Below are 27813 nucleotides of genomic sequence, written 5' to 3' on the forward strand. Positions count from 1 at the left end.
AGCTTGATGTTAAACCTTGACATCTTAAAGTGTCGGCTGTGCACTTAACTTCAGCGATTCATGAATGGAATGTGAGCCTCTGTTTGTGCCGGATTGCATTTTGCAAATGTCACAGTCAAGATAAAGTGTTGCCTTTTAAGAGTGGAGAGTACTAACATTAACATACAATCCAACAACAACCTCCTGATGCCTTCATGCTTGCTGTCGTACGCCGATATATTGCGTGACGGCGGTTTGAACTTCAATGTCTTTATAGATGTATTTTTAACAACAGTGATGTTTGAGTTCAAAATTGTGCGACCTGATGGACGTCCAATTATAATGACTTTTCTCTACACAAGATGCTAGCTACTAGCGACAACATTTGACTGTATTAAGCATCTACACTTTAATAAGTATACTGAGTACCTGAGTTCCTGAGTGCGCAAATTTTGACAGTATCGTGCTGTCCCAAATCCATTACTGTCATTGCGCACTTACTGGAAATCACGATTTCAATATTTACCAACTTCTTTTTCTTCTGTTCACTACTTTCCACTGCCATTATTTCAAGTTAGTCCCTCCCATAGGTGGCCAAGGCGGCGACTATCGAGGTTGGTAAGTGTCCACCACTTCACACTTACTAATCTGGCTGTTTTAAGTGCAACATCTTGGTACTGACAGTGCACTGCATTTTTATGTACTTATGCACTCAAAAATGAAGTATAAGTATGCAAGTGTGCCAGTTGAGACACAGCCATGGTGTTTGTTTCACTCTAATTGTTGCTTAAATGTTAACACTTCGGCACACACACACATACACACGTCATATTGTTTGTCACAGATGAGATAACCTCCATCTGTTGATCTTTCTGCAGGGCACCTTCTCACTTTAGGGAAAAAGTAAACTTTAGTCCCTGATGTTTTACTCTGTATATATGTGTGTGTGTGTGTGTGTGTAGGGGACGGCCAGGTGGACTTTGAGGAGTTCATGACGATACTGGGGCCCAAGCTGCTGTCGTCTGACAACAGAGAAGGTTTCCTTGGCAACACCATTGACAACATCTTCTGGCAGGTGATGATAATGTCGCTGGTGCCGTCTCCATGTTGATCATCCCGCTCACGCTCCCCTCTGCCTCGCCTCCCGGTGTGCACGTTGCAATCAGAGCAAATCTCTAAGCGCAGCCTAGTTTCTGCAGTGCACACATACGCATACTCACGCACACACGCACACTACCTGCTTCCTGTGTTCCCTGATAAGAACAAAGACTTCTTCCTCTCCATGGAAAACAAGTCTGCTGAGTTTTAAGTCAGTTTCCTTGTGGGAGTGTGTGTGTGTTTTGGTGCACGTGTGATGTCCTCCCTTCACCTGAGCTGTTTATGCGTCTCAGGCTCTCTCCTCATCTACATGCTCGCCAACGCACCGCCTTCGTCCTTCAGCATTGTGGCATCCCGCTCTGAAGCTGTAGCGGTTGTCTCGGGTCCCGATGGCGAAGAACAGGAGGAGATGAGGACGTCTCATGTCAGCTTGCAAACACAAAAACACGTCCACATAGATGTCCCCCTTCTTCATGTTGACGTTGAACCATCGTCCGGTCACGGCTTTGAAAGTGTGTGTCGTGTGAGGATGAGGAGGGCGGGGTGGCCCACATAGAGATACTTGGATATGAACAAAGACTCCACAGGAGAAGACAGTGAGTGAAGAGCTATAAGAGGCTGTTGAAGGTCACAAACATCTTTTGCCGTTTTAACACGCAAAAAAAGAAAACAGCTGGAGGAAGAAGTGAGATGACTCACTGGAACAAACGTTATGTGCATGCATGTCTCTAAAAGTATGTGAAACACACTAGGTAGTTGTAATCTGTAATGTCAGTGCAGTACTTCAGTAGTAGACATGCTGATTACACACAACCACGCAGTAAAAACAGTTTAGTTGCCTTTTCGTACAGCGCTGCAAAGGGGAGTGAAAGGCGTTTAATATGCATGCCAGGATACTAGTTGGCGATGTCACTTAAACAGACTCCACATATGCACATCAGATGGAATACATCTCAAATGGAATACGTCCATCAGTACACTTCAGTAAGTGTACAGTGTATACAACAGAGGTGTGGACTCGAGTTGGACTCGAGTCACGCGACTTGGACTCAAGTCAGACTCGAGTCACAATTTTGATGACTTTGGACTGGACTTGACAACATCATCGAAGACTTGAAACTTGACTCGGACTTCGACATCAATTACTCGAGACTTGACTCGGACTTAAAATACTTGAGATTTTCATTGCGTGTGTTGAGTAATTCCAAGTACAGGCTTCCCTCATTTATCACGGTTAATTGGTTTCAGACCCGAACGCAGGCAATAAATGAATTTCCGCGAAGTAGGACTCAATATAAATTCAAAATAAGCATAGAAAGCCTGTTTATGGCCTTCTAAATATGTTTTTTCCATTATTAGAGCCCTGTAAACGTGAAATAACACCCCTATAGTCACCTCTACACTTCTATTTTTCTTTGTTCACACCACATTGTGTAACACTGATACGCTGGCTACGCGATCACTGCAGAAAGTGTTTCAAATGGGGTGGGGAAGAAGGACAAAGTAAAAAGCCAAAAACGTACCACTTCGACACGAAATGGGAGAACTTTTTTTCACTCCATCTAAGGTACTGAAATGTCTCATCAATGTAACATTACTAATGTCTAGTGACCAGAATACTACATATAGCTAATCTTTCAGTATTGTAGCGAGTGACGACTATATTCAACTAACACAACCATTATGTCCAGCAAGACAACACATTTTCCCACAGAATCTGCCTCATTAAATGCATCTATTTACATCCAGTCAGGTTTATGTACACCACTGTACATAAACCAAATAAATGGCTGGGCCACCCTTAGCAGCAACAACTGCAGTCAAGCGTTTGTGATAACTTGCAGTGAGTCTCTTACAGTGCTGTTGGAGGAATTTTGGCCCACTCATCTTTGCAGAATTGTTGTAATTCAGCCACATTGGAGGGTTTTCCAGCATGAAGCGCCTTTTTAAGGTCATGCCACAGCATCTCAATTCAGGATTCAGGTCAGGACTTGGACTAGGCCACTCCAAAGTCTTAGTTTTGTTTTTCTTCAGCCATTCAGAGGTGGACTTGCTGGTGTGTTTTGGATCATTGTTCTTCTACAGAACCCAAGTTGGTTTCAGCTTGAGGTCACGAACAGACGCCCGGACATTCTCCTTCAGAATTTTTTGGTAGACAGCAGAATTCATGGTTCCATTTATCACAGTCCTGAAGCAGCAAAATAGCCCCAGACCATTACACTACCACCACCATATTTTATTGTTGGCATGATGTTCTTTTTCTGAAGTGCGGCGTTACTTTTACACCAGATGTAATGGGACACACACCTTCCAAAAAGTTCAACTTTTGTGTCATCATACAACAGAGATGGGTTGACAAGTTTGTTGTGAGGTTTCTGATAGCTCATGATTGGCTCCTACCAAAGAAAGAGCTACCATTTCCTCACTGACTCGTGAGCGGCGCAGTGTTTAAACAATTAGTAGGACTGTAGTTCTGAAGTAAAGGAGATGTCACAAGATTAGAACATGGCCATAAATTAGCCACATCACTGTATAAGCTGCATGGTTCAAAGTTTAAGAGAAAAGTACCAGCTTATACAGGGTCAGGCAAAATGATCTGACACATTTGTAAGTTAAATAAAAGGCAAATAAAGTAAAGAAACAAGAAAGTGGTTTTTTTTTTTGAAAAGTAGATATAATGCCATTCTGTTTCATTATGTTTTAAAAAATTAAATCAGTCAAATGGGATCCATTATTGTCCACACACTCAATGCAGATCCAGTAGCTCTGAAGTTGGTAACCCGTAACAAGATCGTGTTTCGAGCTGGTACGGGATCATGTCTACCAAGATTGAAGTGCAAACAGAACGCTCGTTGTGTTGCAGTTACAGATTTGTTTGTTTTGATAAACGTTTCCACAATGAAAGCGCGATGCTCACCAGTCCAATTCATGGCAGCAACTGAAAAAGAAACAAAAAACAATGGCATTATAAAGAAACAAAGCAAAATAGCATTATATGAAAAAAATGGCATTATATGTACTTTTCGAAAATAAAAACACTTTTTTGTTTCTTTACTTTATTTGCCTTTTATTTAACCGACAAATGTGTCAGATCATTTTGCCTGACCCTGTACAACGGAAGTTATGGTACATGTTCAAGAGAAGAGGACTTCCAGTAGCATGTAGGTCGGTCCCAAGTGAGAGAGCAGCCAGTGAACCCGGTGTCTTCCACCGCTGACGAAGAATAGTCATCTTGTCCGATGAATTAAAACGTTTTTTGGGGTTATTTGCTTTAGACTTCTGACTGTCACGCACAGCACATACTGCCGTTGAACTGATGATCACATCATGACCCTCGAAAACTTGTTTGTTCTTCAAATTCCATATTAAATGAAAGCTTTTTATTATGCTACAAAGGTATTCTTTGTGGCATGTTTGGTGCAAAACTTATATCACTCTCACAAATTACATCTTTTTCCCTCCTTCTCAATTGCACAATAATTTAAAATGAATGTTGTTTTTTTTACTTGTACTGGCTTGCTTGTACCCCATGGTTCAAATGAGGCGGAGATTATGCGGTTGCTTTTTGTTGGGTATCGAGTGTGGTACAGGGTCCAACACTGTGCACTCCCCATTTTGTGTGTTTTTTCGTCAATGAAGTCGAGATTGTCATCATCCAGGTAGTCCTCGTAATCTTCAAGAAGGAAAACAGTTGGAAGGAGTGAGCATTTTACCATACTTCTCAATGGGAACACACTTATGCACTCCAAAGACTAAGTCTTAAGTATGCAAGTGCACCCATTGAGACACATCACAACTGTGTGTGACTGTTGACGCTTTAGTGGTATAGTAAAAGTACACTTTGAAGTGTTACCAACACAACTACTACAACTACTACATCAACTCTATACTTGGGTGGCAGTGGCTCAGGAGGTAGAGCAGGTTGTCCAGAAACCTGAAGGTTGGCGGTTTGATCCTCGCTCCCTCTACCCAGTCACTGTTGTGTCTCAGGGCAAGACACCTTGCCTCCAGTGCTATACAGTATAAAAACTAATCCATTTTTATTATTATTGTACTTAATTGTTGTTTTTGACCAGGAAGTCGTACTTCTTCTGATTTTTAGAGGATGGAGTTGACATCCACTTCAAGTTGGTGCTCTAGGGTCTTGATCACCTGCTGCATGCAGATGTAGGTGGTTGGGGGTGATGTCTCAGATCAGATTTGATTTGTGCATCTTTGATTGTGTGTGTGTGTGTGTGTGTGGTGAGATAAGCAGGAAACTTTTCACTCGTTCTGTTTGTTTTCCCCTCTGGGCCCCTCGGGGAGATCCAAAAGTGAGCTTTCCTGACTCAAGTTGTCTCATTCTGCTGACAGTCTGACAATGTGATTAGAAAAACAAGTGAACCTGGCTGCACATGAAGCCTGCATACATTCTGTTATACACACTATTGGCTTTGCACACCTAAAGTGTGCCTGCAGACATCCATGAATGAATCAATGAGTCATTTGGACATTTTGGTCCATGAGTCTTCTAGGAGCTAGAAACGGTAACCACGGCGACGGATGCAGGAAGCAGGATGGAACATCCAGTGACAGGCTGGTCTCAGTGGTCTTCATCTGCTCAGACGAATGATGGCATCCAAGTATTGCCATCATAAATATGGTGCCTGTGTCAGAGCCATTTGGTAGATGCCTCGACTAAAAGGAAGCAGCATACGAGTACGTTCTGAGTGCGCTCAGTGGAACAGCTTGGTGTTCTTCAGGAGGACGATGATGGCGCCTCTTGGTCCATCTCGTCCATCTGTCTTTTATGTCCTTTTATAATACCTCTACCAAGGAAGGCTGATGTCATGTTTGATGACATTGTAAATGTGTGGACTGTCACCAGGTGTAATGGGGACATTCTTGGAAAAATAGTTTCATTAAAAAATACCGTAGACAAACAAACACATAAATCCTGCTAATGGGAACATGATCTCCTTGGCTGAGGTAATAAATTTAAAGTGCAAATGACCTGGTTGGCTTTTTTGGGACAGACTATGTGGTTCTATCATCCACACCTCCTGCATGAGTACCTGCTGCTCCTACTGAGTCCTGACACACACACACAAACACACACACACTGCAGCTTACTCAGTGAAAAGTGACAAGCAAAGTCACCCTGCGTGTGTGCGTGTGTGTGTGTGTGTGTGTGTGTGTGTGTGTGTGTGAGCGCACGTTAAACACACTTCCTGATTGTGTTTGCTGTCAAGCTGTCTTGGAGGTTACTGATGGGGGGGCAGAGTCACATTCATCCTGCTTACACCGCTGGCCACTTCATTAGGGACACCACCTAATCAATAATTCAGCCTTTACCTCATTGCAGCTTTACATTACAGATACTGCGTGCGTGTGTGTGTGTGTGTTGTACGTGCACTGACCAGCGTGCTCTGTGTGCCCTCCCACCCCTCGCAGTTTGACATGCAGCAGCTGTCACTGGACGAGCTGAAGCAAGTGCTCTTCCACGCCTTCCGCGACCACCTGACGATGAAGGACATCGAGAACATCATTATCACGGAGGAGGAGAGCCTCAATGAGACCTCAGGGAACTGTCCCGAGTACGAGGGAGGTGAGAGGACCTTCGTTACTCACAATATAACTTACTAATGTACACTCCTTTGTACTCCTATTCCATGTACGCATTATAGAGAGATGTAAATATGATGGCTGGAAGTCAGGGGTGTCCAAATTTTTTACTTGGCCCTCAGCATATTGTAAAAACTGTATGATGACACTATGGGCATAATTTTGTCATTTTCACTTAGGGGTGTACTCGCTTTTGTTGCCAGTGTTTGAAACTGTAATGACACTGTCTTTTTTCGGGGGCAGCAAATTTACACTGTGATACAAGATGTACACTGACTACTAACACGGCTAAGACGTGCGATGTGATGTTTTGTTCAGATAGTTTAGCATATATTCACACACACTGGATTGGTTTTACCGTCGTTATTGCACAAATTGTATTACAATATACCAAAAAAAAAAGAGCTGCATGCCCAATATGGCCCCCCGGGTGCACTTTGGACACCACTGGCTGAGGACAAAGGCCTATTGAGCTACAGTTGTTAGCTTTGGTTAGCTTATCATGAAACCTTGTTTTTATAGCTTAGCATGAAGGCTGTGCACGTCTGGGATGTTGTTGCTGGAGTTGCGTGAGCTGAACAGCGTAAGTTGTGACTGTGATGTTTTGTGTCAAGATGATCTGTAGTGGAGTGGCATTCCCTTAAAAGTGAATTATAAATGTTCAGACAAACGTTAAGCCGGATGACGGGTCTTTGTTCAGGAAATGAAGCGGAAAAGTGTCACATCCCGTTACCCACAATCCTTTGAATGTCAGACAAGAAGTCACTCATGACAATCTTGGTCCTGATAGTGTTCCCAACATGTCAGGACGCCGTGAATGTTGCATGTGTGTTTAAAATGTACTCTCTGCTTATTTCTACCGCTCAGTCAAATGTGAGCCGTTGTTGCTTCCAACTTGTCTGCTCTGAAATATTCATTTAGTCAACGTGACAAAGATTCATGAAGCAGCTGTCTGCACGGGGAGGAGGAGCTTGAGGACACACTCAAGGAAATACATGAGGACACACATAGGGAGACACGTGAGGACACACACAGGTAGACATGGGAAGACACACACAGGGAGACACCTGAGAACACAATGAGGACACATGTGGATTCACACAAAGAGACGCTTGAGGACACACAGGGAGACACATGAGGATGTACGCAAGGAGAAACATGAGGACACACACAAGATGACACACAAGGAGCCAAATGAGGGCTCACACATGAAGACACAAGCGGGGAGACATACAGTATGAGCATACACACAAGGAGACACATGAAGACGCAAGCAGGGAGACACAAAAAGACACACAAGGAAACACAAGAGGACACCCACAGGGAGACACATGAGGACATACACAAGGAGACACATGAGGACATAAGAATACACACACAGGGAGACATACAAGGAGACTCATACAAAGAGACACATGAAGACACACACAAGGTGGGAGACACATGGGGACATACACAAGGGTACGCAAGGAGAAGCATGAGGAGACACACACAAAGAGGACACATGAGGACTCATGAGGACACCCAAAGGGAGACACATGAGGACGTACACAAGGAGACACATGAGGACATAAGAATACACACACAGGGAGACATACAAGGAGACTCATACAAAGAGACGCATGAAGACACACACAAGGAAACACATGAGGACACACAGGGAGACATTTGAGGACATACACAAGGAGGACGCATGAGGACTCATAAAGAGACAAATGAAGACACACATAAGGAAACGCGAGGACATCCACAAGGAGACACATGAGGACACAAACAGGGAGACATATGAGGAAACACACAAAAAAAACACCCAAGGAGACACATGAGGACACACAAATGAGGACACACATGAAGGATGATGGACCTCTTTTCTGGTTCTGGACTAGATTCTGATTCTGTGATGTTAGGAAAAGAAGTCCTCTCTCCTATGTCCTCAACTTCCTTCCTTCATGTGTGCTTCCTTTCTATGGCGGTCCACTGCAGTGCCTGCCGCTGATCCCATTAGATCCAGAACTCAGAACCAGTTTGACTTGATGACACTGGGGATTGTAGAGAGGAGACATCTCTGTCCCCTCCGTGAAGGAGGCGGGGCTTGTCATGTCACGGACGTTGTCATATTTTGTGTTCAATGCCATCATCTTTCATTAAGTCAGGTATGTCTTATTTATCCTTGTGTGCCGCTCGTCCCTCAGTGCATCCCAAGAAGAAGAACCGTCAGACGTGCGTCAGGAAAAGCCTCATCTGCGCCTTCGCCATAGCGTTCATTATCAGCGTCATGCTGATTGCAGCCAATCAGATGCTGCGCAACGGCATGGAGTAAACACTTGTGAACACTGTGAGCACCGGGACATATGGACCAAATGGACACCCATATGGACCTGGACGGAGACTTTTGGACAGTGTTTGACCACGATAGACCATGATGGACCCTGCTGGAGCAGAGCATGTCATTCTTTGTTTTGCTTTGAAGGTTTAGTTTGGGCTGAGGAGCAGAGTGAGGAGAGATGCTCTTTTGAGGATGTCACCTTTTCAACTGACTGGACTCTCTGAGAACTGGAAAAGAATTCAGTTTTTCTAAACTAAAAGAATGAATTTTATTTTGCTGACTACCCTTTAATTTACTTTTCTATTTATTGACAACACTGATCAGGTGCTTGGAGCCATTCCTCATCTTCTTGTCAGTGAACACTCATGATGGATCCTCACATGTCCTACAAGGAGCACAACTTGTCCCTGAGTCTGGTAAAAGAAGAAGAAGGGGGGGGGGGGGAGAATTGATGGTGAAAGGAGGACAGAGACGCAGATGAACGCTGGGAAAACATCTCATTGTCATTCCACCGGTGTGCTAAATGTAGGTCACACAGTAGCATGCTAGCATACTAAACACCACTCACTATTGTACTGTATATATGATATTTATATATATTTATATATATCACACGAATGTATTATGTAACCGCATAATAACAACAGAATGTATGAAGGCCATCATTAAATTAACGATGTGGAGCAGACACTTCTCCGGGAGGAGGCTGTCCCCTAGTGGCCAGTATGAAAACTGCAGCAATGTTTGAATTGGTGCTGAGCGGTGACTGATAAAGGACGCCAGACAAACAAAAGTCATCATTTTAGCAAGCGGGGTCATGACCCCATACAGTGGAACCTGCTAAGTTCGGCACAACGCTGGTTGACTTTTCACTTGTTCCCATTTCAAAACACTTTTTCCCATTGAAAATAATGTAAAATGATGTAAAACACCTTCATGAAATGTGCAGGCGATGTTTTAACATTCTTAAGTGTCGTGTAAGAGTAAAAAGAAGTTAACCTCTCTAAGGGGTTTGCAGAGCAGTACTGCCCCCCCATGCAGTGATTTATAGGTACAGTAAGTACCGTCGTGTCGTCTATTTTGGTTTCTATAGCTATCATCACACTTCATGTTTGGCATCACTGGCACCGTTCTGAGGGGGTTTCTAACAAAAAATGCTAAAGAGAAAGTCAAAGTTCATCCTTAATCCCCATGCATGAAGATGTTTTCTTTTAGGCATTTTTCCCCCTGCAACATTTTGGTTGAACTCCAACCCGTTTTATAGGTACTGCAAGTTATACTATGTTGGGTTCTGTGGTTATCATCACATGTCATCTTTGGTATCACAGGCACCCTCCAGGGGCAACCTCAAAAAACCCAAAGAAAAGGCAAAAGCTCATCTTCATGCATGAGGAAGTTTTGTTCAACTTGTGAGGCATTTTTACACCTCTGAACATTCTCATTGAACTCCGAATTGTTTGGTAGCTAGAGTAAATTAAACTATTTGGGTTTCTGTGGTTATCATCACGCTTCATTTTTGGCATCCTGGCATCCTTCTGAGGAAGAATTTTTAAAAAAGCAAAAGTGAATTATTCATCCTCATCTACGAAGAAGTTTTGTTTTGCTTATGGGGCATTTTTTCCTGGATCATTTTGGTTGGACTCTGAAATTATACCACTTTAAGGGCACCCTTCTGAGGGGGAATGTAAAAATGTAATCCTCATGCACGAAGATGTTTTGTTTGGCTTTTGAGGCACGTTTTTGACTAGAAGGTTTTGGTTTAACTCCAAATTGTTTTACAGGTACAGTAAGTTAAGCTAATTTGGGTTCTATTGTTATTGTCACACTTCATTCTTGGCATCACTGACATCCTTCTGAGGAAGAATTTAAAAAAAAAAAGCAAAAGTTAATTATTCATCCTCGTCTGCGAAGAAGTTTTGTTTTGCTTATGATGCATTTTTTCCTGGATCATTTTGGTTGAACTCTCAAATTATACCACTTTAAGGGTTTTCCACTTGGAGGTTCCACTGTATATAAAAAATGTGTTCTTCTTTTTAGCATCAATAACAACTACTCGCTTATCAGCGGAAGTTGAGAGGTGAATGAATGAGTCCACGTTTATGTACTATAATATAAATGCATGATGTCAAACTTTGTGTGAAGCAACAGTGCGCGAGAGGGCATTGTGCTAAATATGCAAGGTCACGTGATCACGGCTTTTCACGCATCTTCAGCACCGTCTTGTTGAAAGCGACGCCCGCCCATCTTCGTCGCCGTCGTGACGACTGCACGCTCACCTCACGTGGCTCTGGACGATAGCTAGATTTTATCACATGACCACACGAGCGCGGCATGCTGCTTTGAAGAGGAGACGGAAAAGAGCAATAGTTCTATAGTTACCCAATCATCTCTTTCGCATAATATATCTATATCTATATATACACATATGTTTATGCAATAAAGCCTTTTTTTAAGAAATCTCTGCTTGCTTGTTTGTTTTCACGTTTGGACTGTTAGTGGCCACTTCATTAGGTACACACTAAATAGCGATAAAGATGTGTTAAATGCTAGGGGTGCGCGGATCGATATAGCATCGACACCAAGGGTATTTATGTATGATCGATACTAGCGTGATGAGATCGCTATTTTTCAGTTCGTCTGTTTGTTTTCACAAATGTTTGTTTTGTTGTTCATATTGTTACATTGTTGATACCGATACATTAACATTTTGTTGTATTGTTTACAAACTCAGGGAATAAGTTCTTAGTTACAGTAGGGCTTTGGGGCAAAAGCCAAAGGATTTGAATGACAGCCAATAGTAGTTTTTACTTTTGTTTACTTTTAGCATTATTGACTATTTTGCTCAAATTGTATTTAATAAAAAGGGAATCATTTTATTATTTTGTTGATTTCGTAATATTGTTGTATTAAATATTGTTAAAATTATTCACAAACATGTTGATTAAAAAAACATTTTTGTTTGCCTAAAATCTTTGTCCTGTTGTTATTTTTGATTGTAATTTGGCAAAAATCACAAAATCTTCAATGATCTGAAAAGGTATCTGTGTCAGTAATGCTTTCCCTGTATTTACATGGTATTGGGTCGATACCAAAACTTGCCGTATCGCCCACCCCTCTGCTCATGCTCACTTTTGAGTGGTATTCATTTCACAGATAGTTAACTGTTGAGTTTGACTCAGCTGCGATACATTTGTGCTTTGAAAATACTCCCTACCTCTCACGCCCCTGACAGGTCATCGCCCCCGCCCCCACTATTTGAGAAGCACTGCTTTTGTCACACAAAAGCATCAAAATATTAGAAACCAGTCCGGTGTTGCTGTAGAATGTACATCTTGAACAAGTCAGGTCAATAAATGATAATTAAATGTAGACAAATAACAGACTGTAAATTAAAATGTACTTTCCCTGAATTTGAAATTGAGGTATTTATTGCGGGGTTTTGTTCCACATGTGGCATTTTTTTTGTACAGCATGGATGGTCAACACTGGACAACAAATACTGTAGCATCCGGTCCAGCAATGCCGTGTCAAACACTGTGCGTGTAGTGCATGTCTGGAGAGATCATTTAGTCAATGGTAAAAATAGAAAGAGTTGCTTGTCGTTGTTGTTCTATAAATAGCATTGTGTTTACTACAAAAAGCAGACAAGGCACACGTCCCCCTCAGCAGGAAGTAGCCGTGCTGATGTCACAGCGTGTCTGCTCGGGTCTCCAAGACATAAAGTCCAGAAACGGGAAGTGAGTGACTGAGCTTCCTCACTAGAGGACGCTGGGAGAAGAAAGGGTGAGGATTTGAGGAAGAGAAGAATAGAATCTGCAACATGTCGCCATCACTGACAACGTTCAGAGCTCCGTGTGCAGGTAGTGGTGGTCCTGACCCGGCATGGCCTCGGTGGGCTTGATGAAGATGCCCTCCATGGCCTTCCACAAGCTGTGCTGAGTGCTGCCGGACATGGCGTGGACCTCTCTCTGACCGTGGATGGGTCGGCCGTACTGCTCCCCCGTCACCGACAACAGCGCCTCAGTGGCCTTGTGGCGAAAGCGGACCGCTTCCTGGCGCTTCCATACTGACCCCCCACACTCCACGCTCCACTCATCCAGGTGGTCTCCTTCGCCCTCCTCGCCAAACGCGCTCACCTCCTGTGGAGGAGGGACAACGATGATGAGAACACGATCGAAAATGAGGAGTCAAACATTGGGACAGCGAAAAAGCGGAAAAGACCACCTGGTTGGAGGAGAGTGGCGAGGTGAAGTAATGGCTGTGCAGGTTTCTGCCCGTGTTGACGTGCGTCAGTCTGATGGTCTGACCGCACTTGACTGCGTTACCTCGTTGGCACGCCGCGTCACGAGTCCCACGCACGCTCCAGTAGCTGTTGCTGTCCTCCATGCTGACGACGCCTGTCACTGACTGCTGTCCACTTCCTGTGCCCCCCAACCCCACACACGACACTTAGTAAGTGCTATGATCCTCCAGCATCTGTGATCAAATGATTACATTAACTCAATTCAACATGTATGACAAGGAGTATAAAAAGAAGCAGGGATTATTTAACCCCATTCGTTTCTACAGATCTATTACAATCCATTTTCTATGCCACTTGTCTTCACAAGAGTCGCGGGGGTATGCTGGGTCCTATCCCAGCTGTCTTTGGGCGAGAGGCAGGATACACCCTGGACTGGTCGCCAGCCAATCAAAGGGCAAATAACGATGCACACTCACATTCATACATGTCTATTACTAAACAAGCAAAATAATTCGCGTTTTGTCACATAAAATAGCATTAACGTCCAGAAGGCTAACTTGACCATCGACTCTTTCATGTCGTTATGAAAGCACTATTGAGTATTTCTTGTCGTTATGAAGACAAAGGAGAGGCTGTTAGCAACGTAGACGAAAGGCACCTGAAAGACAAACGTTAAACTGCCTCTGAGATGTCGTCCATTGACTTATTTCCTCACACGCTGTGCAATTTGCCTGAGGCTTTACGCGAGTGTCAATGAATTATAAAAAAAATAAATGACACTCAAACTCACCGGAGCCGTAGCGTACGTCATGAGAATGCAGCCTCACGTTGTGTTTTACGTTTAAAAGTTTGATGACAGAGCCGCATGTCACGAAACTCAGCTCCGTGCCGAGAGAGGTCCGCCATAAAAACGATAAAGACAATAAAATACACAGTACAATGCGCGAAAGAAGAGCAACATTAAACGCATCCATTCCCACTGCTGTGCAGACGTCACACTATGCGACGTCATCGTAGCTCGCTGAGATTAAAGTGGCCTCACAGCGCCCCTCTTGGCGCGGAGGGGACACTGCACTGTCTCGTTTGGCATCTGCTGTGGGAGATTAAAATTGAGTCTAAAGTCGCTTCCCTGTATTTTTTATTTTGATATGATAGAAATTCTAAACAAAGGGACAACAATATTGATCAGTATACATTTTGCATGTTTTTGGTTTATTCAGCATAGTAAAAGAGTAAACAGCAGGGGGCATAGTCGTGCTGCTTAAGTGGCTGGAAGTGTTAGTGCATCCCGGAATTGTCATCACGCCGCTCGGCCATCTTTTACAAGTACAACAGCCCGACTCTAAACACTGCACAACCACCAAATTACTGTACATATTGAAGGAACATTATCCTGTGGTGAGACGTGTAAGTCCGATCTCGATGCTCGTCCGCGGTCGTGTTATTATTAACAAAACAATCGTAGCGTTATAAGTCAGATGGCTGTTGTTGTCGTTTGAGTTCATGCTAAGCTAACATATTGTGCTACGCTTTTGCATCAACAGTGCTAGCGGGAGAATCTAGCTGCGAGGCCCTTGGCTCCACTACCGTGTATTTTGTTGCTCATGTTAGTTAAAAGTAACATTCAGACAGATAAATAATAATGTAAATGTTAGTTAAACTAACGTGGCAAAGAGTGCAGGCTGATGTATGGCTGCTAGCGTGCTAACTAGCTAATCAGGCATTGGTAAATAAGGTAGTCGTCTCATTGTTATTTTGCTTAAAAGAGATTAGCGTTAGCCTTTAGAAGAGTCATTTTAGCAACACCAATTACAAAAAGCAAGCATTCAACGTGCTCGAATGACAGTTGTTGATAGTGTGTGCGCATTGCGTCATTGCGCGCTACTGATGATTTTCTACGGCTTATCAGTTCATACCATCCATTCACATTTGTAAAGCTTATTGTTATGTTGTAATTTAGAATACAATTGTCCCGCTTAGTTGGTAAGATAAGCGTTTACAGCATATTTAATTATGTATAGTATCAGGCTATAGTTTTGACACACTGTCTCATTCAATAACATGAGCAAGTGTGTAAACTTGTGTGCAAGCTTTTGACTGGTGTTGTGTATACTGGTGATGACAATGTTGCTCAGCTGGGATTGTGCACATCTCGACAGGAGTGCAGTCATGTCGGACTTCATCGACAGCGAGGCGGAGGAGTCTGAGGAGGAGTTTGAAGAGAAGGACCTGAAGCCCAAGAAGACACAGAGGTTCATGGAGGACGACGGTGAGCCCTGACATGATGTCACGTGGCTGAGTGGGTATGTGCGTGGTGTGCTGCATGCTCATCTGTCATTTCTCCGCAGATGAGGAGGAAGAGGAGAACACGGAGGATCAGGATGAGCAGGGCAATTTACGCGGACTCATCGATGATGGAGATGAGGAGCCGGAGGAAGAGGATGAGGAGGACGATGGGAAGAAGAGTGCAAGTGGAGGAGGGAGTGACTCAGAGGAGGAAGTGAGGCATCGTCGTAAAAAGCGAAGTAAGTTGCTTACATGACAGTAAAGTTTTTCATGTGCTGGACTCTTTCCAACTGTTTTCCTTCTTGAAGATTACGACGACTACCTGGATGATGACGATCTTGACCTCATTGAGGAAAACTTAGGCGTGAAAGTCAAGAGGAGGGTATGGATCCTTTTCTTCTTTCATTTGTGTCTTTTAGCACGCTCTTCTGGTGATGTTGTGATGGGGTTCTCCCGCAGAAGAAAAAATACGACCGTGTGAAGACACTGGATGATGACGAGGAAGATGACGATGAGAAGGACCTGATCGCAGACGAGATCTTTCACGGGGACGGGGATGGCGAGCTGGAGGAAGGCGAGGCTGTCCACGAGCCCCTCCATCAAGCAGAGGATGACGAGGAAGGAGAGGACGAGGAGTCGGGTATGAACAGTGAAACATTATTTTCAGCTATATTCATTGAATATGTCTAAACAATGCAGACTTGTGTGCTTTCATTTCACAGACATAGACGACTTTATTGTGGATGATGATGGACAACCCATCACCAAGAAAAGGGGCAAGAAATTTTCTGGATACACGGACGCGTGAGTCCTCCATCCTTGCGTAAATCTTTGGCATGCGTCTTTCCGTTCTGTCACCACCTGGTGCAGCTTAATCTGAACCTTGTGTCTTCCCGCAGAGCCCTGCAGGAGGCGCAGGAGATCTTTGGCGGCGACTTTGACTTTGCCGACTTTGACGCCGACACCTACGACCAGGGCGAGGAGGAGGAGGAGGACCAGGATGAAGAGGGCTGGGACCGGCCAAAGAAGCAGACCAAGAGGAGGCAGGGGCGAAAGAGCATCTTTGAGATCTACGAGCCTAGCGAGCTGGAGAGTAGTCACATGACCGACCAGGACAACGAGATCCGCACCACGGACATGCCCGAGAGGTTCCAGGTGGACGCTTGTTTGTTTTTTTTTTAATTACGTTGTGTGTTTGTCATACTGGCGGCTCCCTACAATACAGTTTAACTTTATTGAAATTGTGTTAGATTAACAAAAGGTACTTAAACAACTCTGTAACTTGTAAATGAGGAACCTCTTTTTCTGGATGTTGGATTTCTTCAAGATTTGCGATCTGTATTGGTTATCTGTGCGCATACGCACAAGGACTGCAGAAGAAAAAAATTCTTTTAAAGTGATTTGATCCACATTAACGTGATCTAATTTCTAACTGCCGACCATTTAAAACATTTTTACTAAACGAGCTGCATCAAAAACAAACGCTTCCATTTTATTCAAGGAGTCATGCTGCTGTCGTTGGTATGACAGCCGACACTTCCTCCTCACTCTGCCTGTCGTCCCCCAGAGAGCCTCACTGACCATTCATCAGCTCGTGGGAGGTGGAAGGATTGATGAATTAATTGATTTCAGTCTTCCTATCCACTTCTGTTAAGAAAGTCTCGCGCCAACTCTCACGGACCATTGGAAGTTTCTTTAAAGCTGAACAAGACAATTAGCAGTCTAATCATAAGAATGATGATGATGATAATTTAAAAAACTGTTTTCTTTAAAATGTAATACATCGTGAGTGTGTCTGAATGGGGGGAAAAAAATCATTGCATAGATTTGTGATCGCGATTCATATTTTTTTCCAGCATCGTACAGTCCTCGTGCACACTGATGTTTTGTTTTTTTTTGTCAGTTGCGATCCATCCCAGTCAAACCAGCAGAGGATGACGAGCTGGAAGAGGAGGCAGAGTGGATCTTCAGACACGGCTTCTCCACTCTCACCATCTCCATTCAGGTTGCAACTGTTTTCCTCTGGGACAGGTAGATTTGTGCAGAATGGATTCTCTCAACGGCCTTCTCTGTGAACAGGAGAGCACAGATTATTTGGACAGAGGGACGACAGCCAACTTCAGCAGGAAAGGCCCCAGCACCATCGCCAAAATCAAAGAGGCGCTCAACTTCATGAGGAATCAACAGTTTGAGGTTTGTTTGCAGGCTTTTTCTATATCAGTGGAAAAGTGCAAACCGTGTATGATCACTGAGCTTACTTAATGTCTTTTTGTTCAGGTTCCCTTCATAGCCTTTTACAGAAAAGAATATGTGGAGCCAGAACTGAACATTAATGACCTGTGGAAGGTGTGGCAGTGGGATGAAAAGGTATCCTAGTTTTTGTCTCAAAAGTCCTAAATCCAGTGTTTCCCCTAGGACAAGGGTGCCCACATTTTTCTGTTGAAGGCCTCAGAAAGAAATATTGAAGCATGCAGTGGGGGCACTTGTATACATTTTTTGTATGAAGGGCAATGTATGAACCTATTCTATCTAAAGCTATCCTAAAATAATTACTTAATCTCGTGGTGTATGAAAAAAGTTTAAATTAACTTGAAAGACCACTTCAACTCAAGCCACTATCTTTAATGTTGCATTCCTTTTCTACTTTCCCTCCACTAGTGGACTCAGTTGAAGACCCGCAAGCAGAACCTCACCCGCCTCTTTCAGAAGATGCAATCCTACCAGTTTGAGCAAATTTCTGCCGACCCGGACAAACCTTTGGCTGACGGAATCCGTCCGCTAGACACGGCCGACATGGAGAGGTATGTCCAGCTAGTGCTGCACTTCCAGCACCTGTCTGTTACATTTTAGTGTGCTTGCTGTGTGAAGACCATCAGTAACAGTCGTGAAAAATTTGATGTAGACTGAAAGATGTTCAGACTCTGGAGGAGCTTGGTGACGTCTACAACCACTTCCTGCTCTACTATGGCCGAGACATTCCCAAGATGCAGAATGCTGCCAAGACCAGCAAGAAGAGGCTCAGGAAGATCAAAGAAGTCACGGAAGACGGTGAGAAGTTTGAAGAAGGCATTGGCGCTCTTTGCACACGATCCTGTGTCATAAAGGGTTGTCGTGCCGCTATGTGTGTTCTGCATTGTGCATATACAGTATGTGTAAAATATTTCATGTGGAAATTGTCCTTCAAGGTGAGGAGGAGGAGTTGGAGGTAGAAGAGGAAGAGGAGCAGAAAGGTCCAGACCTCAAGTTGGCATCCCGCAGAGACATGTACAGCATCTGTCAGAGTGTAGGACTCGGTACGTTTATCATTTTTTCAAAGTGGAACTTGACAGCACCTTCATCATCATCATCATCATCTCTCCTCATGGCAGATGGCCTGGCCAAAAAGTTTGGCTTGACCCCTGAGCAGTTTGGAGAGAACCTGCGAGACAGCTATCAGCGCCACGAGACCGAGCAGTTCCCAGCCGAGCCCATGGAGCTGGCCAAGGACTATGTGTGCAGCCAGTTCCCTAGCCCGGAGACAGTTCTGGAAGGGACCCGATACATGGTGGCCATGCAGATCGCTCGGGAACCCCTGGTCAGACACGTGCTGCGGCAGACCTTCCAGGAGAGGGCCAAGATCAACATCAAGCCCACCAAGAAGGGCAAAAAGGTCTCTTTTTTTTTCTTTTTTTTTGTCTCACTATCAACATTGAAGGTCTGACGAGCAGGATTTGAAACTATCATCTGTCTATTGGACTTCTGCAGGAAATAGATGAGGCCCACTTTGCCTACTCCTTCAAGTACCTGAAGAACAAGGCTGTCAAAGAGCTGAACGGAGATCAGTTCTTGAAGATGTGTCTGGCTGAGGACGAGGGACTGCTGTCCATTGACATCTGCATTGACCTCATTGGAGTCAAAGGGTGAGACAAGCATGCGCACAAGTCCTGATCTGTTTTTTAGTGAAGAGTAGAAAGATTCTCTGAGTGGACCCTCGTTTACAAGCGCAATTCCGTTCGCTCCTCCACCCTCTCTCAGGTACGCGGGTGATCAGACGTACTTCGACGAGATCAAGCAGTTCTACTACCGTGACGAGTTCAGTCACCAGGTGCAGGAGTGGAACAGGCAGCGCACGTTGGCCATCGAGAGAGCTCTCAACCAGTTCCTCTACCCTCAGATGGCCAAGGAGCTCAAGAGCAAACTCCTCACTGAAGCCAAAGAGAGCATCATACGGGTACATTAAATATGCACGTAAACACTCTATGGCAGGTTCTCAAACTCAATTTATCTGGAGGCCGCTGGAGGTAGAGTCTGGGTGAGGCTGGCGACATCAAGTATTGGGAGTAGGCCTGGGAATCTTAGGGTACCTCACGATACGATACGATACGATACATGGCTAAAATAACAATAATATCTTGATAGGATGAACCAAAAAAATAAATAATAGTTATAGTCGTAGTTTGTGTTTTGCTGCATTCAGCTGGGATAGGGTCTAGCTTACCTGTGACTCTAATGAAGACAAGCGGTATAGAAAAGGGATAAATATTTTGTAGCATATTTTAACCAGAAGACAAGCAGCAATGCTGCAACATCGACAAAATCGACATTCCTCTTACTAGGCACACTTTTCTCCACCAGCGTGGTGATGAACGAGGTGGCTGTTCATGTCTGTCTGTGTGTGCCTGTGTGTCGTATTTTTGTTAGACCCAACAACCTCCTTTTGGATTATTTGTGCAGTAATTTATAGGCTAGCTGTGTTTAATACAAACATGTTAGGACTTCATGTTGTGGACTAATACAAACTGTTGTTTTTCATCAGTCGTGCTGTCGTCGACTGTACAACTGGTTGAAGGTGGCTCCTTACAGACCAGACCAGCAGCTTGAGGAAGATGACGACCTGATGGATGAGAGTCAGGGGAAAGGCATTCGGGTGCTCGGGGTGGCGTATGCACCCAGCAGGTAAACTCCGCCTCTCCATCCAAAAAGCACTTAAAAAGTAGTGACAAAAAAGTTGTCATCTACAGTTGTAATGGCCTTTAACTATAAAAATACAGAAACAGAAAGGTTATAAAAAGTAAACAATCATCTACTATTATATTTGATTTTGTCCCAAAAAAAACCCACACAGAAATATTTAACTGTGGAGAAGCAATTGCAATACAATCGGCTACGTTGCTTGCTTGCATGTGTTTTCGTGTTTGACTGTTTCATCACCCCAACCCATCACAACCCACAGACAAATACATGCTATGCACATGCATGTGTGCACCCCAAATGAATCTTTGGAGGAGCGATCGCATTAGAGTTGGCTGCGCTGTGCATGAGCACCACCCCAAAGCTGTAAACTAAAAGGGAAAACGCTGTACATGTTTTCCTGACAGAGACACGCCCGTCTTCTGTGCTCTGATTAACGGCGAGGGCGAGGTGGTGGACTTCCTGCGCTTGCCGTACTTCATGAAGAGGAGGAACGCCTTCAGGGAGGACGAGCGTGAGAAGAAGGTTTGAGGAGCAAGTGGGACAGCATCACACAACAAAGTGTGTTTGAGAGGAGTCACTCACTTGTTTGTGTCATCCACAGGCCAACGACATTGAAAATCTAAAGAAGTTTTTGGCAAACAAGAAGCCTCATGTGGTTGCCGTGGCGGGGGAAAGCAGGTGAGACATTTGTGTCACACTACGTCACGCCTCACACTACTGTAGGTGTTTATCTATGCATTTAAGCCCTTCATTCATGCTACTTTAGCATGCACCTGAACACCGTTGTTTTGTCTTCTACTTGAGCCTGTCATGTGCTTGTGTGTGCAGGGATGGCCAGATGATCATGGAGGACATTAAGAGGACAATTGGAGAGCTGGAGCAGGAGTCCTCGCTGCCCGCTGTCGGCGTGGAGCTGGTGGACAATGAGCTGGGCACACTCTACATGAACAGCAAGAAGTCTGAGGTACTCACCTGATTTCACGTCACACAACCAAACTGGTCCCTTTTTTAGTCCACTGGTCACTCGTATCCTTCCTGATACACTGCTCTCGCTCTGCGCAGACTGATTATAGGGACTACCCCCCCTTGCTGCGGCAGGCAGTGTCCATCGCCAGGAAGATCCAAGACCCTCTGGTAGAGTACGCTCAGGTCTGCAGCTCAGACGAGGACATCATCTGTCTCAAACTGCACCCGCTGCAAGTAAGACATACAGGGAGACCTGTAGGACATTGCTTTCATTTAAGTCTCCAGAAAGACCAGAAAATGTCAATAGATTTGTCGCAAGTCGATTTTTTTTTTAACAGTATCTGGAGGGGTCTGAACACTTGCTAAATATATCACCAAAGTCGCTAAGTTGGCAATACAGATCCGTCCTGCTACATCTTCATATTCTCTGGCAGACCAGGTGCATATGAAGTGTGTTAAGAGGCAGCGTTACGATGCCTACTGCATTTACTGTAAGGAGTTGTAATGACAAGCTACATTCACAGACAGTCCCATTATAATGTGTCTACAAGGTCCAACATGACCCAAACAGCAGGAGTTAGTGTGGCTGCTTTCCTCTCAGGAACACGTGGTAAAGGAAGATCTGCTCTCAGCTCTTTACTGTGAATTCATCAATCGGGTCAACGAGGTGGGCGTGGATGTGAACCGGGCCATCGCCCACCCACACACTCAGAGTCTGGTCCAGTATGTTTGTGGTCTGGGACCAAGAAAAGGCTCACATCTGCTCAAGGTTTGTGTTTGTGTGGTGGTGACGTCCCGTGGTCCTCACAAACCTAACAGTCCCTATTTGGTTGTCTCCTCTTTGCAGATTCTGAAGCAGAACAACACCCGCCTGGAGAACAGAACCCAGCTGGTCACAATGTGTCACATGGGCCCAAAAGTGTTCATCAACTGTGCTGGTTTCATCAAGATTGACACGGCGTCGCTTGGAGACAGGTCTGCATCTCGTCTTCACTCTTTGAGATGTTTCCATCACTCAGCCTGTTCTCACTGTCTTTATTTATGGTTTTACTCCAGCACCGACTCCTATATTGAGGTTCTGGATGGCTCTCGTGTTCACCCTGAGACGTACGACTGGGCTCGCAAGATGGCCGTGGACGCGCTGGAGTACGACGAATCTGCTGAGGACGCCAACCCTTCGGGCGCCCTGGAAGAGATCTTGGAGAACCCGGAGCGTCTCAAAGACCTGGACCTGGACGCATTTGCTGAGGAGCTGGAGAGACAGGTCCATAGCATGTTCCCACCCCACCCCAGGTGCATTGTGTGTTGGATCCTCATGTATGTCTTGTCTGTAGGGCTACGGCAACAAGGGCATCACACTGTATGACATTAGAGCTGAGCTGAGCTGCAGGTACAAAGACCTGAGAGTCCCCTATAGGGTCCCCAACACTGAGGAGGTCTTCAACCTGCTCACCAAGGAGACTCCTGAGACGTTCTATATCGGTAAGATACCTCACAATCATATAAAAATATGTACCCACATGTCAAATATGTGCATATACGTGTGAAATATACATGGAATGTCATGTTTTTTCACTCCTTTCACGTCCAGGCAAGCTAATCACTAGTGTGGTGACCGGCATCGCTCACCGGCGCCCCCAGGGGGAGAGCTACGACCAGGCCATTCGTAACGACACTACAGGTCTGTGGCAGTGTCCCTTCTGCCAGCAGGACAACTTCCCGGAGCTCAGCGAGGTACCAGGCTCCTGACCTTCTCTCCTCACGACGTCAACTTCTATGTGAAGTCACATCCTGTCTTTCTTTCTGCAGGTGTGGAACCACTTTGACAGCGGCTCCTGTCCCGGCCAGGCCATCGGGGTGAGGAGTAGGTTGGACAATGGCGTTCAGGGTTTTATTCCAACCAAGTTCCTGAGTGACAAAGTGGTGAAACATCCTGAAGAGAGAGTGAAGGTGAGATATTGTCATCTTTGGTTTCTCCCTTGCTTTGCTACTCTCGCATGTTTTCAACGTATCTCCTCCCTCAGGTGGGCATGACGGTTCACTGTCGCATCATGAAGATCGACATTGAGAAGTTCAGCGTGGATCTCACATGTCGCACCTCGGACCTGTCGGACAAGGCCAACGAGTGGAAGCTGCCGAAAGACAGCTACTACGACTTTGACGCCGAGGCTGAAGACCACAAGCATGAGGAGGAGCTGAAGAAAAAACAGCAGCGGACACGTCAGTCACACGAGGACGCCCACCTCTGTCTTTAGCGACTCTTCTTTGCTGAAGTTGATGTGTGCCTTCTCTCCACAGCGTACATCAAGCGTGTCATTGCCCACCCTAACTTCCACAACATCAGCTTCAACCAGGCTGAGAAGATGATGGAGACCCTGGACCAGGGAGACCTGATCATCAGACCCAGCAGCAAGGGAGAGAATCACCTCACCGTTACCTGGAAGGTAAGAAGAACACATGAAGTGCAAAAACAAGATAGTGGTCTCAAATCCTTGACACTTTTCGTCATGTGTGCTATCTCTCAGGTGGCTGATGGCATCTACCAGCACGTGGATGTGAGAGAAGAAGGCAAAGAGAACGCCTTCAGCTTAGGACACACGCTGTGGATCAACAATGAAGTACGATACCTCCATAAAGACGTGATGACGTGTTGGCATGTAGGCTATTCCTGATGTTATTGATGGCTACCTCCACTGTGCAGGAGTTTGAAGACCTGGATGAAATCACAGCTCGCTTCATTCAACCAATGGCCGCCTTTGCTCGGGACCTGCTGGGCCACAAGTACTTTCAAGACTGTAACGGAGGAGCTAAGGAGGCAAGATCTCTCTTTCCAAATAATGTTTCTTATCTTTGTAAAGCTGCGAAGAGTACCAAAGAAGATGATCCTGTGTGTTTGTTGTTTTGCTGACAGAAAATGGAGGAGCTGCTGATCAGAACCAAGAGGGAGAAGCCAACCTTCATTCCTTACTTTGTGTCTGCTTGTAAAGCTCTGCCTGGAAAGTTCCTACTGGGCTATCAGCCTCGTGGAAAACCACGGTGAGCTTCTTAGTGTATCCATGGAGAGAGAGCATCTACCCTGAATATTGGTGTCATGAGATGAGATGCATGAAATTGGGTCCACGAGAACGAGACAAAACAGGATTTAACATGAATTTTAAGGAAAGTACAATGAAAAAATATGACCGGACAAACAAAAAAAAATTTTAACCAAGTTACAAAGCAATGCAGGTGCCTTTTGAAATGTTTATTGTCCCACAAATTGACGGTAAACAATATTGTTAACATTTTTTGAGAACAAATAAACTACTGTTCTGATAATATATAACAGCAATAATAAATCATAATGCAAGTTTTCCTTTAACATGTCATCTTTTGCTCTGTTAAGTTGCAAAATTGGAGTTTGTGACACGTATTTGCTCACAGGTAATTTGTTTAGCTTTTCAACTGTATTAAAGAGCAGCATTCCTTTTTCGATGACCTGCTGTGAAACCACACCATTTTGCGCTGATCCATTTGTATTTACTTTGCTGATCAAACATCTCAGTGAGTGTAGACTGTCAGAACGAAGGCTCTGTATCTTGTGTGGGGGGGGTCTTCCCCCCCCCCCAGATGGGAAAACTGGGTCAGGTGGATATGTATGAGATGAGCAAGTTCATTTTGTTGCCTTTTTTTGCTTCCACTCACGAATAAATTCGCCAAACTGGCTCATTCGTGTCGATGGGCTCATATTGCTCATTAATATTCCAGCATTGGAATTGCTGGGATATGCATATGCTAGCGGCACCGCCTCCCCCACAGAGACAACCCAATTGTATGACTGACAAGCGTGTTGGTGCTGAGTGAATCCTCATCCTGCCTGTTTGGAGGTGAGAGATGAGTAAAACAGACACACATTCGTATGGCGGTATATGGAGGCCTGCACCTTATGTTCAAATTCATTTTCATTTATCGTGTGATTGATTAATTTATTTATTATCGCGATACAGTTTTCGTCCCTCGTTTATAGCGGTTAATTGGTTCCATACCCGACCGTGTTAAATTAATTTCCGTGATACAGGATTCAATGTTAATAAATTGAATTTTTCGCATAGTTAGAGCACAGAAAACTTGTTTATGACTTTCTAAATACGGTTGTTAACATTGGAGTCCTGTATACATGAAATAACACAACCTATAGTCACCATTACACTCCTATGGGCCACTCCCCAATACTGTATAATTGCTGGGAAATCAGTTGTCCATACATATCCCTCACACAGTTGGACTGATGTGTCTTCTTTTTTTTTTCTATTCATCCCCAGGGTGGAGTACGTGACCATCACGCCTGATGGCTTCAGGTACCGCTCACAGATCTTTCCCACAGTCAACGGCTTGTTCCGCTGGTTTAAGGACCACTACCAAGAGCCTGTGCCAGGTATGACCACCGTCCCTCCATCATTATGACAGTTCATTAGATTAATACAAGTTAAAAGTGTTCATGTAGAATTTGACTTTGTAGCCACAAGTGCTTCTGGTCAGTAATTTCTCCATGATGAAGAAATTATCAAGCCGGCAGAGTGCGCAGTTCATTCATGAATGATTAGTTGAAGGAGTTGATTCATGAGACAAGCTCAAATGTGCTTACACTCATCTCTGCTGTCCAAAGGCATCACGCCCACCAACAGCAACAGCAGCCGCACACGCACGCCTGCATCTTTGAACGCAACGCCCGCCAACATCAACATCGCAGGTCAGTCCCGCCATTGTCTTTCCTTTGCTTTTTTGTCTCACAAACCGTCCTGTTTGACCAGCGGCCTTCCTTCCCCTCAGACCTGACACGAGCCGTCAACGCTCTCCCCCGCAACATGACCTCTCAGATGTTCAACGCCATTGCGGCGGTCACGGCCCAGGGTCAGAACCCCAACGCCACGCCGGCGCAGTGGGGCTCCAGCCAGTACGGCTACAGTGGAGGCAGCACGGGAGGCGGCGGGAGCTCCTCGGCCTATCATGTGAGTGCACTTGAATGTGGTTAGTTTAGTCATGTAGTGACACGTAGCACTTCTGTCTCCACTTCCTCCTGCACAGGTGTTTGCCACGCCCCAGCAACCTATGGCCACGCCCATGATGACACCCAGCTACTCGTACACGACGCCCAGCCAGCAGGCCCTCGGCACACCGCAGTACCCGGGCTCCACTCCACAGTCAACGCACGCTCACAGCGGCCATACGTCACACCACAACCACCGCACCCACAGCAGCCAGCACGGACACGCCTCCAGCACGCCATCATCCTCTGTGTCCTCCCGAGGGCGGACGCCGCAGCAGATGCAGCCAAAGTGTGTGCAGCCACCACCGAGTCAATCACATAACCTCTTCTGTCCACGAGATGGCACTAACACCCTCCTCCCTGTCCCTCCTTCAGGCCCAGCAGCAGCGGCAGCAGCTCCACTGCGGTGGATTGGGGCAAGATGGCGGAGCAGTGGCTGAAAGAGAAAGAAGCCGAGGGGCGTAAGAAAGCTCAGAGGATGACGCCGCGTCCGTCACCAAGCCCCATGATTGAGAGCACGCCCATGTCCATCGCCGGAGACGCCACACCCCTCCTGGATGAGATGGATCGATAGGACATTGAGGGGGGCGTCCACATCCCCCCCGACCACCACCTGCAGCCCGCCTCCTTGTCCAGACCTTAACCCCCCATGACTCTTCCATCAGTCTGCCATCATGACACCTGTCAAACATTTCATCATCTGGTCACAGCAGTATTCTCAAACAGGAAGTGACATCTAAATATGGACCTGCATGTCAGGCCAGCTGTCAATCACTTTTAGTTTGCTCTGTGAGGGGCGGAGCCACTCCCTGGACTCTTTGTATGGAACCAATTAAAGACATGTTTGTTTTTTGTTTTAACCTAAATGCATCCGCCTTGCACATCTTTGACACACATGTGCATGTGCACACACAATACTGAGGACAAACAGCATATCCATGTTGGATGACATCATCTCACACTGCTGCAGTGCACTGTGGCTGTCATGCATGACTTCCTGTCTAACATCCAATCACAAGCTATTATTGATGTCATGTGACAGACGCCGTTTATGAAGTGTATATTGCCGTAGCAACACAAGCAGTGGCTTGTAGTGCGTGCCTCTCGAGCATCACGTGCCCATACGTGCAGTAAGGACGAGGTTGTGACCTTTTCTTCCTATAGGTCCTTTAATAAAAGTGTTCAAATTGTGAAATTAAAGTGTTTATTTTTATTTTATTGGATGAGAGACAGACAAAAGACTGTGTGTCTGCCGCTGAAAAGGAAGCTCAGGCATCCTCAAACAATCCCTCTTTTTTTTTTTTTGTCCCCACATGATGGGACGCGTGATGT

At 45.1% G+C, this 27813-nt stretch overlaps 3 protein-coding genes across 7 annotated transcripts in view; 2 read left to right on the forward strand and 1 right to left on the reverse strand.

Annotated features, from left to right (window-relative positions):
• Positions 1-11976, forward strand: part of caln2 (calneuron 2) — a 28624-nt gene extending 16648 nt beyond the window's left edge. For 3 of the 4 annotated variants that reach the window (XM_054754478.1, XM_054754479.1, XM_054754480.1), the window contains 3 exons: positions 942-1054; positions 6511-6664; positions 8874-11976. In XM_054754478.1, coding sequence (XP_054610453.1) covers positions 942-1054; positions 6511-6664; positions 8874-9001 — 395 coding nt within the window. In that variant the 3' untranslated portion in view covers positions 9002-11976. The remainder of the gene's footprint in view (positions 1-941; positions 1055-6510; positions 6665-8873) is intronic. The other variant, XM_054754482.1, reaches the window with a different exon arrangement.
• Positions 11977-12390: 414 nt separating this feature from the next.
• On the reverse strand, positions 12391-14257 carry sdf2 (stromal cell-derived factor 2). Its single transcript, XM_054754477.1, has 3 exons — positions 14041-14257; positions 13232-13428; positions 12391-13146 (listed from the first exon to the last, which is right to left on the reverse strand). The coding sequence occupies exons 1-3, from the start codon at positions 14222-14224 to the stop codon at positions 12850-12852; spliced, it is 678 nt and encodes a 225-aa protein (XP_054610452.1). The 5' UTR covers positions 14225-14257; the 3' UTR covers positions 12391-12849.
• Positions 14258-14490: 233 nt separating this feature from the next.
• Positions 14491-27347, forward strand: supt6h (SPT6 homolog, histone chaperone and transcription elongation factor). Of its 2 annotated transcripts, none has more exons than XM_054754421.1 (37): positions 14491-14657; positions 15410-15519; positions 15599-15775; positions 15845-15918; positions 15996-16176; positions 16259-16340; positions 16436-16691; positions 17440-17541; positions 17616-17729; positions 17814-17903; positions 18195-18337; positions 18439-18584; positions 18722-18829; positions 18905-19185; positions 19281-19435; positions 19551-19746; positions 20332-20471; positions 20894-21011; positions 21091-21167; positions 21318-21453; positions 21552-21689; positions 22057-22224; positions 22303-22430; positions 22512-22719; positions 22790-22937; positions 23047-23189; positions 23265-23405; positions 23480-23675; positions 23754-23899; positions 23981-24073; positions 24157-24270; positions 24367-24491; positions 25757-25869; positions 26101-26184; positions 26265-26443; positions 26520-26770; positions 26857-27347. In XM_054754421.1, exons 2-37 carry the CDS (start codon positions 15420-15422, stop codon positions 27053-27055), a joined length of 5250 nt encoding a protein of 1749 aa, XP_054610396.1. In that variant the 5' UTR covers positions 14491-14657; positions 15410-15419; the 3' UTR covers positions 27056-27347. The 2 variants fall into 2 exon arrangements, with proteins under 2 accessions (XP_054610396.1, XP_054610397.1); XM_054754422.1 differs by having other exon boundaries at positions 14515-14648.
• Positions 27348-27813: the final 466 nt, after the last annotated feature.

Source organism: Dunckerocampus dactyliophorus, chromosome 16, assembly GCF_027744805.1.
Source record: "Dunckerocampus dactyliophorus isolate RoL2022-P2 chromosome 16, RoL_Ddac_1.1, whole genome shotgun sequence".
In the NCBI taxonomy this organism is placed as follows: domain Eukaryota; kingdom Metazoa; phylum Chordata; class Actinopteri; order Syngnathiformes; family Syngnathidae; genus Dunckerocampus; species Dunckerocampus dactyliophorus.

What these genes read in the sequence shown, in the direction of transcription:
- supt6h (XM_054754421.1), top strand. Translation starts at nt 15,420, where the DNA reads ATGTCGGACTTCATCGACAGCGAGGCGGAGGAGTCTGAGGAGGAGTTT. An exon ending in AAGGCTCACATCTGCTCAAG is followed by an intron (nt 22,225 to 22,302) that starts GTTTGTGTTTGT and finishes TCCTCTTTGCAG; the next exon opens with ATTCTGAAGCAGAACAACAC. An exon ending in TCCTGAGACGTTCTATATCG is followed by an intron (nt 22,938 to 23,046) that starts GTAAGATACCTC and finishes TTTCACGTCCAG; the next exon opens with GCAAGCTAATCACTAGTGTG.
- sdf2 (XM_054754477.1), bottom strand. Translation starts at nt 14,224, where the DNA reads ATGGATGCGTTTAATGTTGCTCTTCTTTCGCGCATTGTACTGTGTATT. An exon ending in TGACGTACGCTACGGCTCCG is followed by an intron (nt 13,429 to 14,040) that starts GTGAGTTTGAGT and finishes TGGGGGGCACAG; the next exon opens with GAAGTGGACAGCAGTCAGTG. An exon ending in CGCCACTCTCCTCCAACCAG is followed by an intron (nt 13,147 to 13,231) that starts GTGGTCTTTTCC and finishes CCTCCTCCACAG; the next exon opens with GAGGTGAGCGCGTTTGGCGA.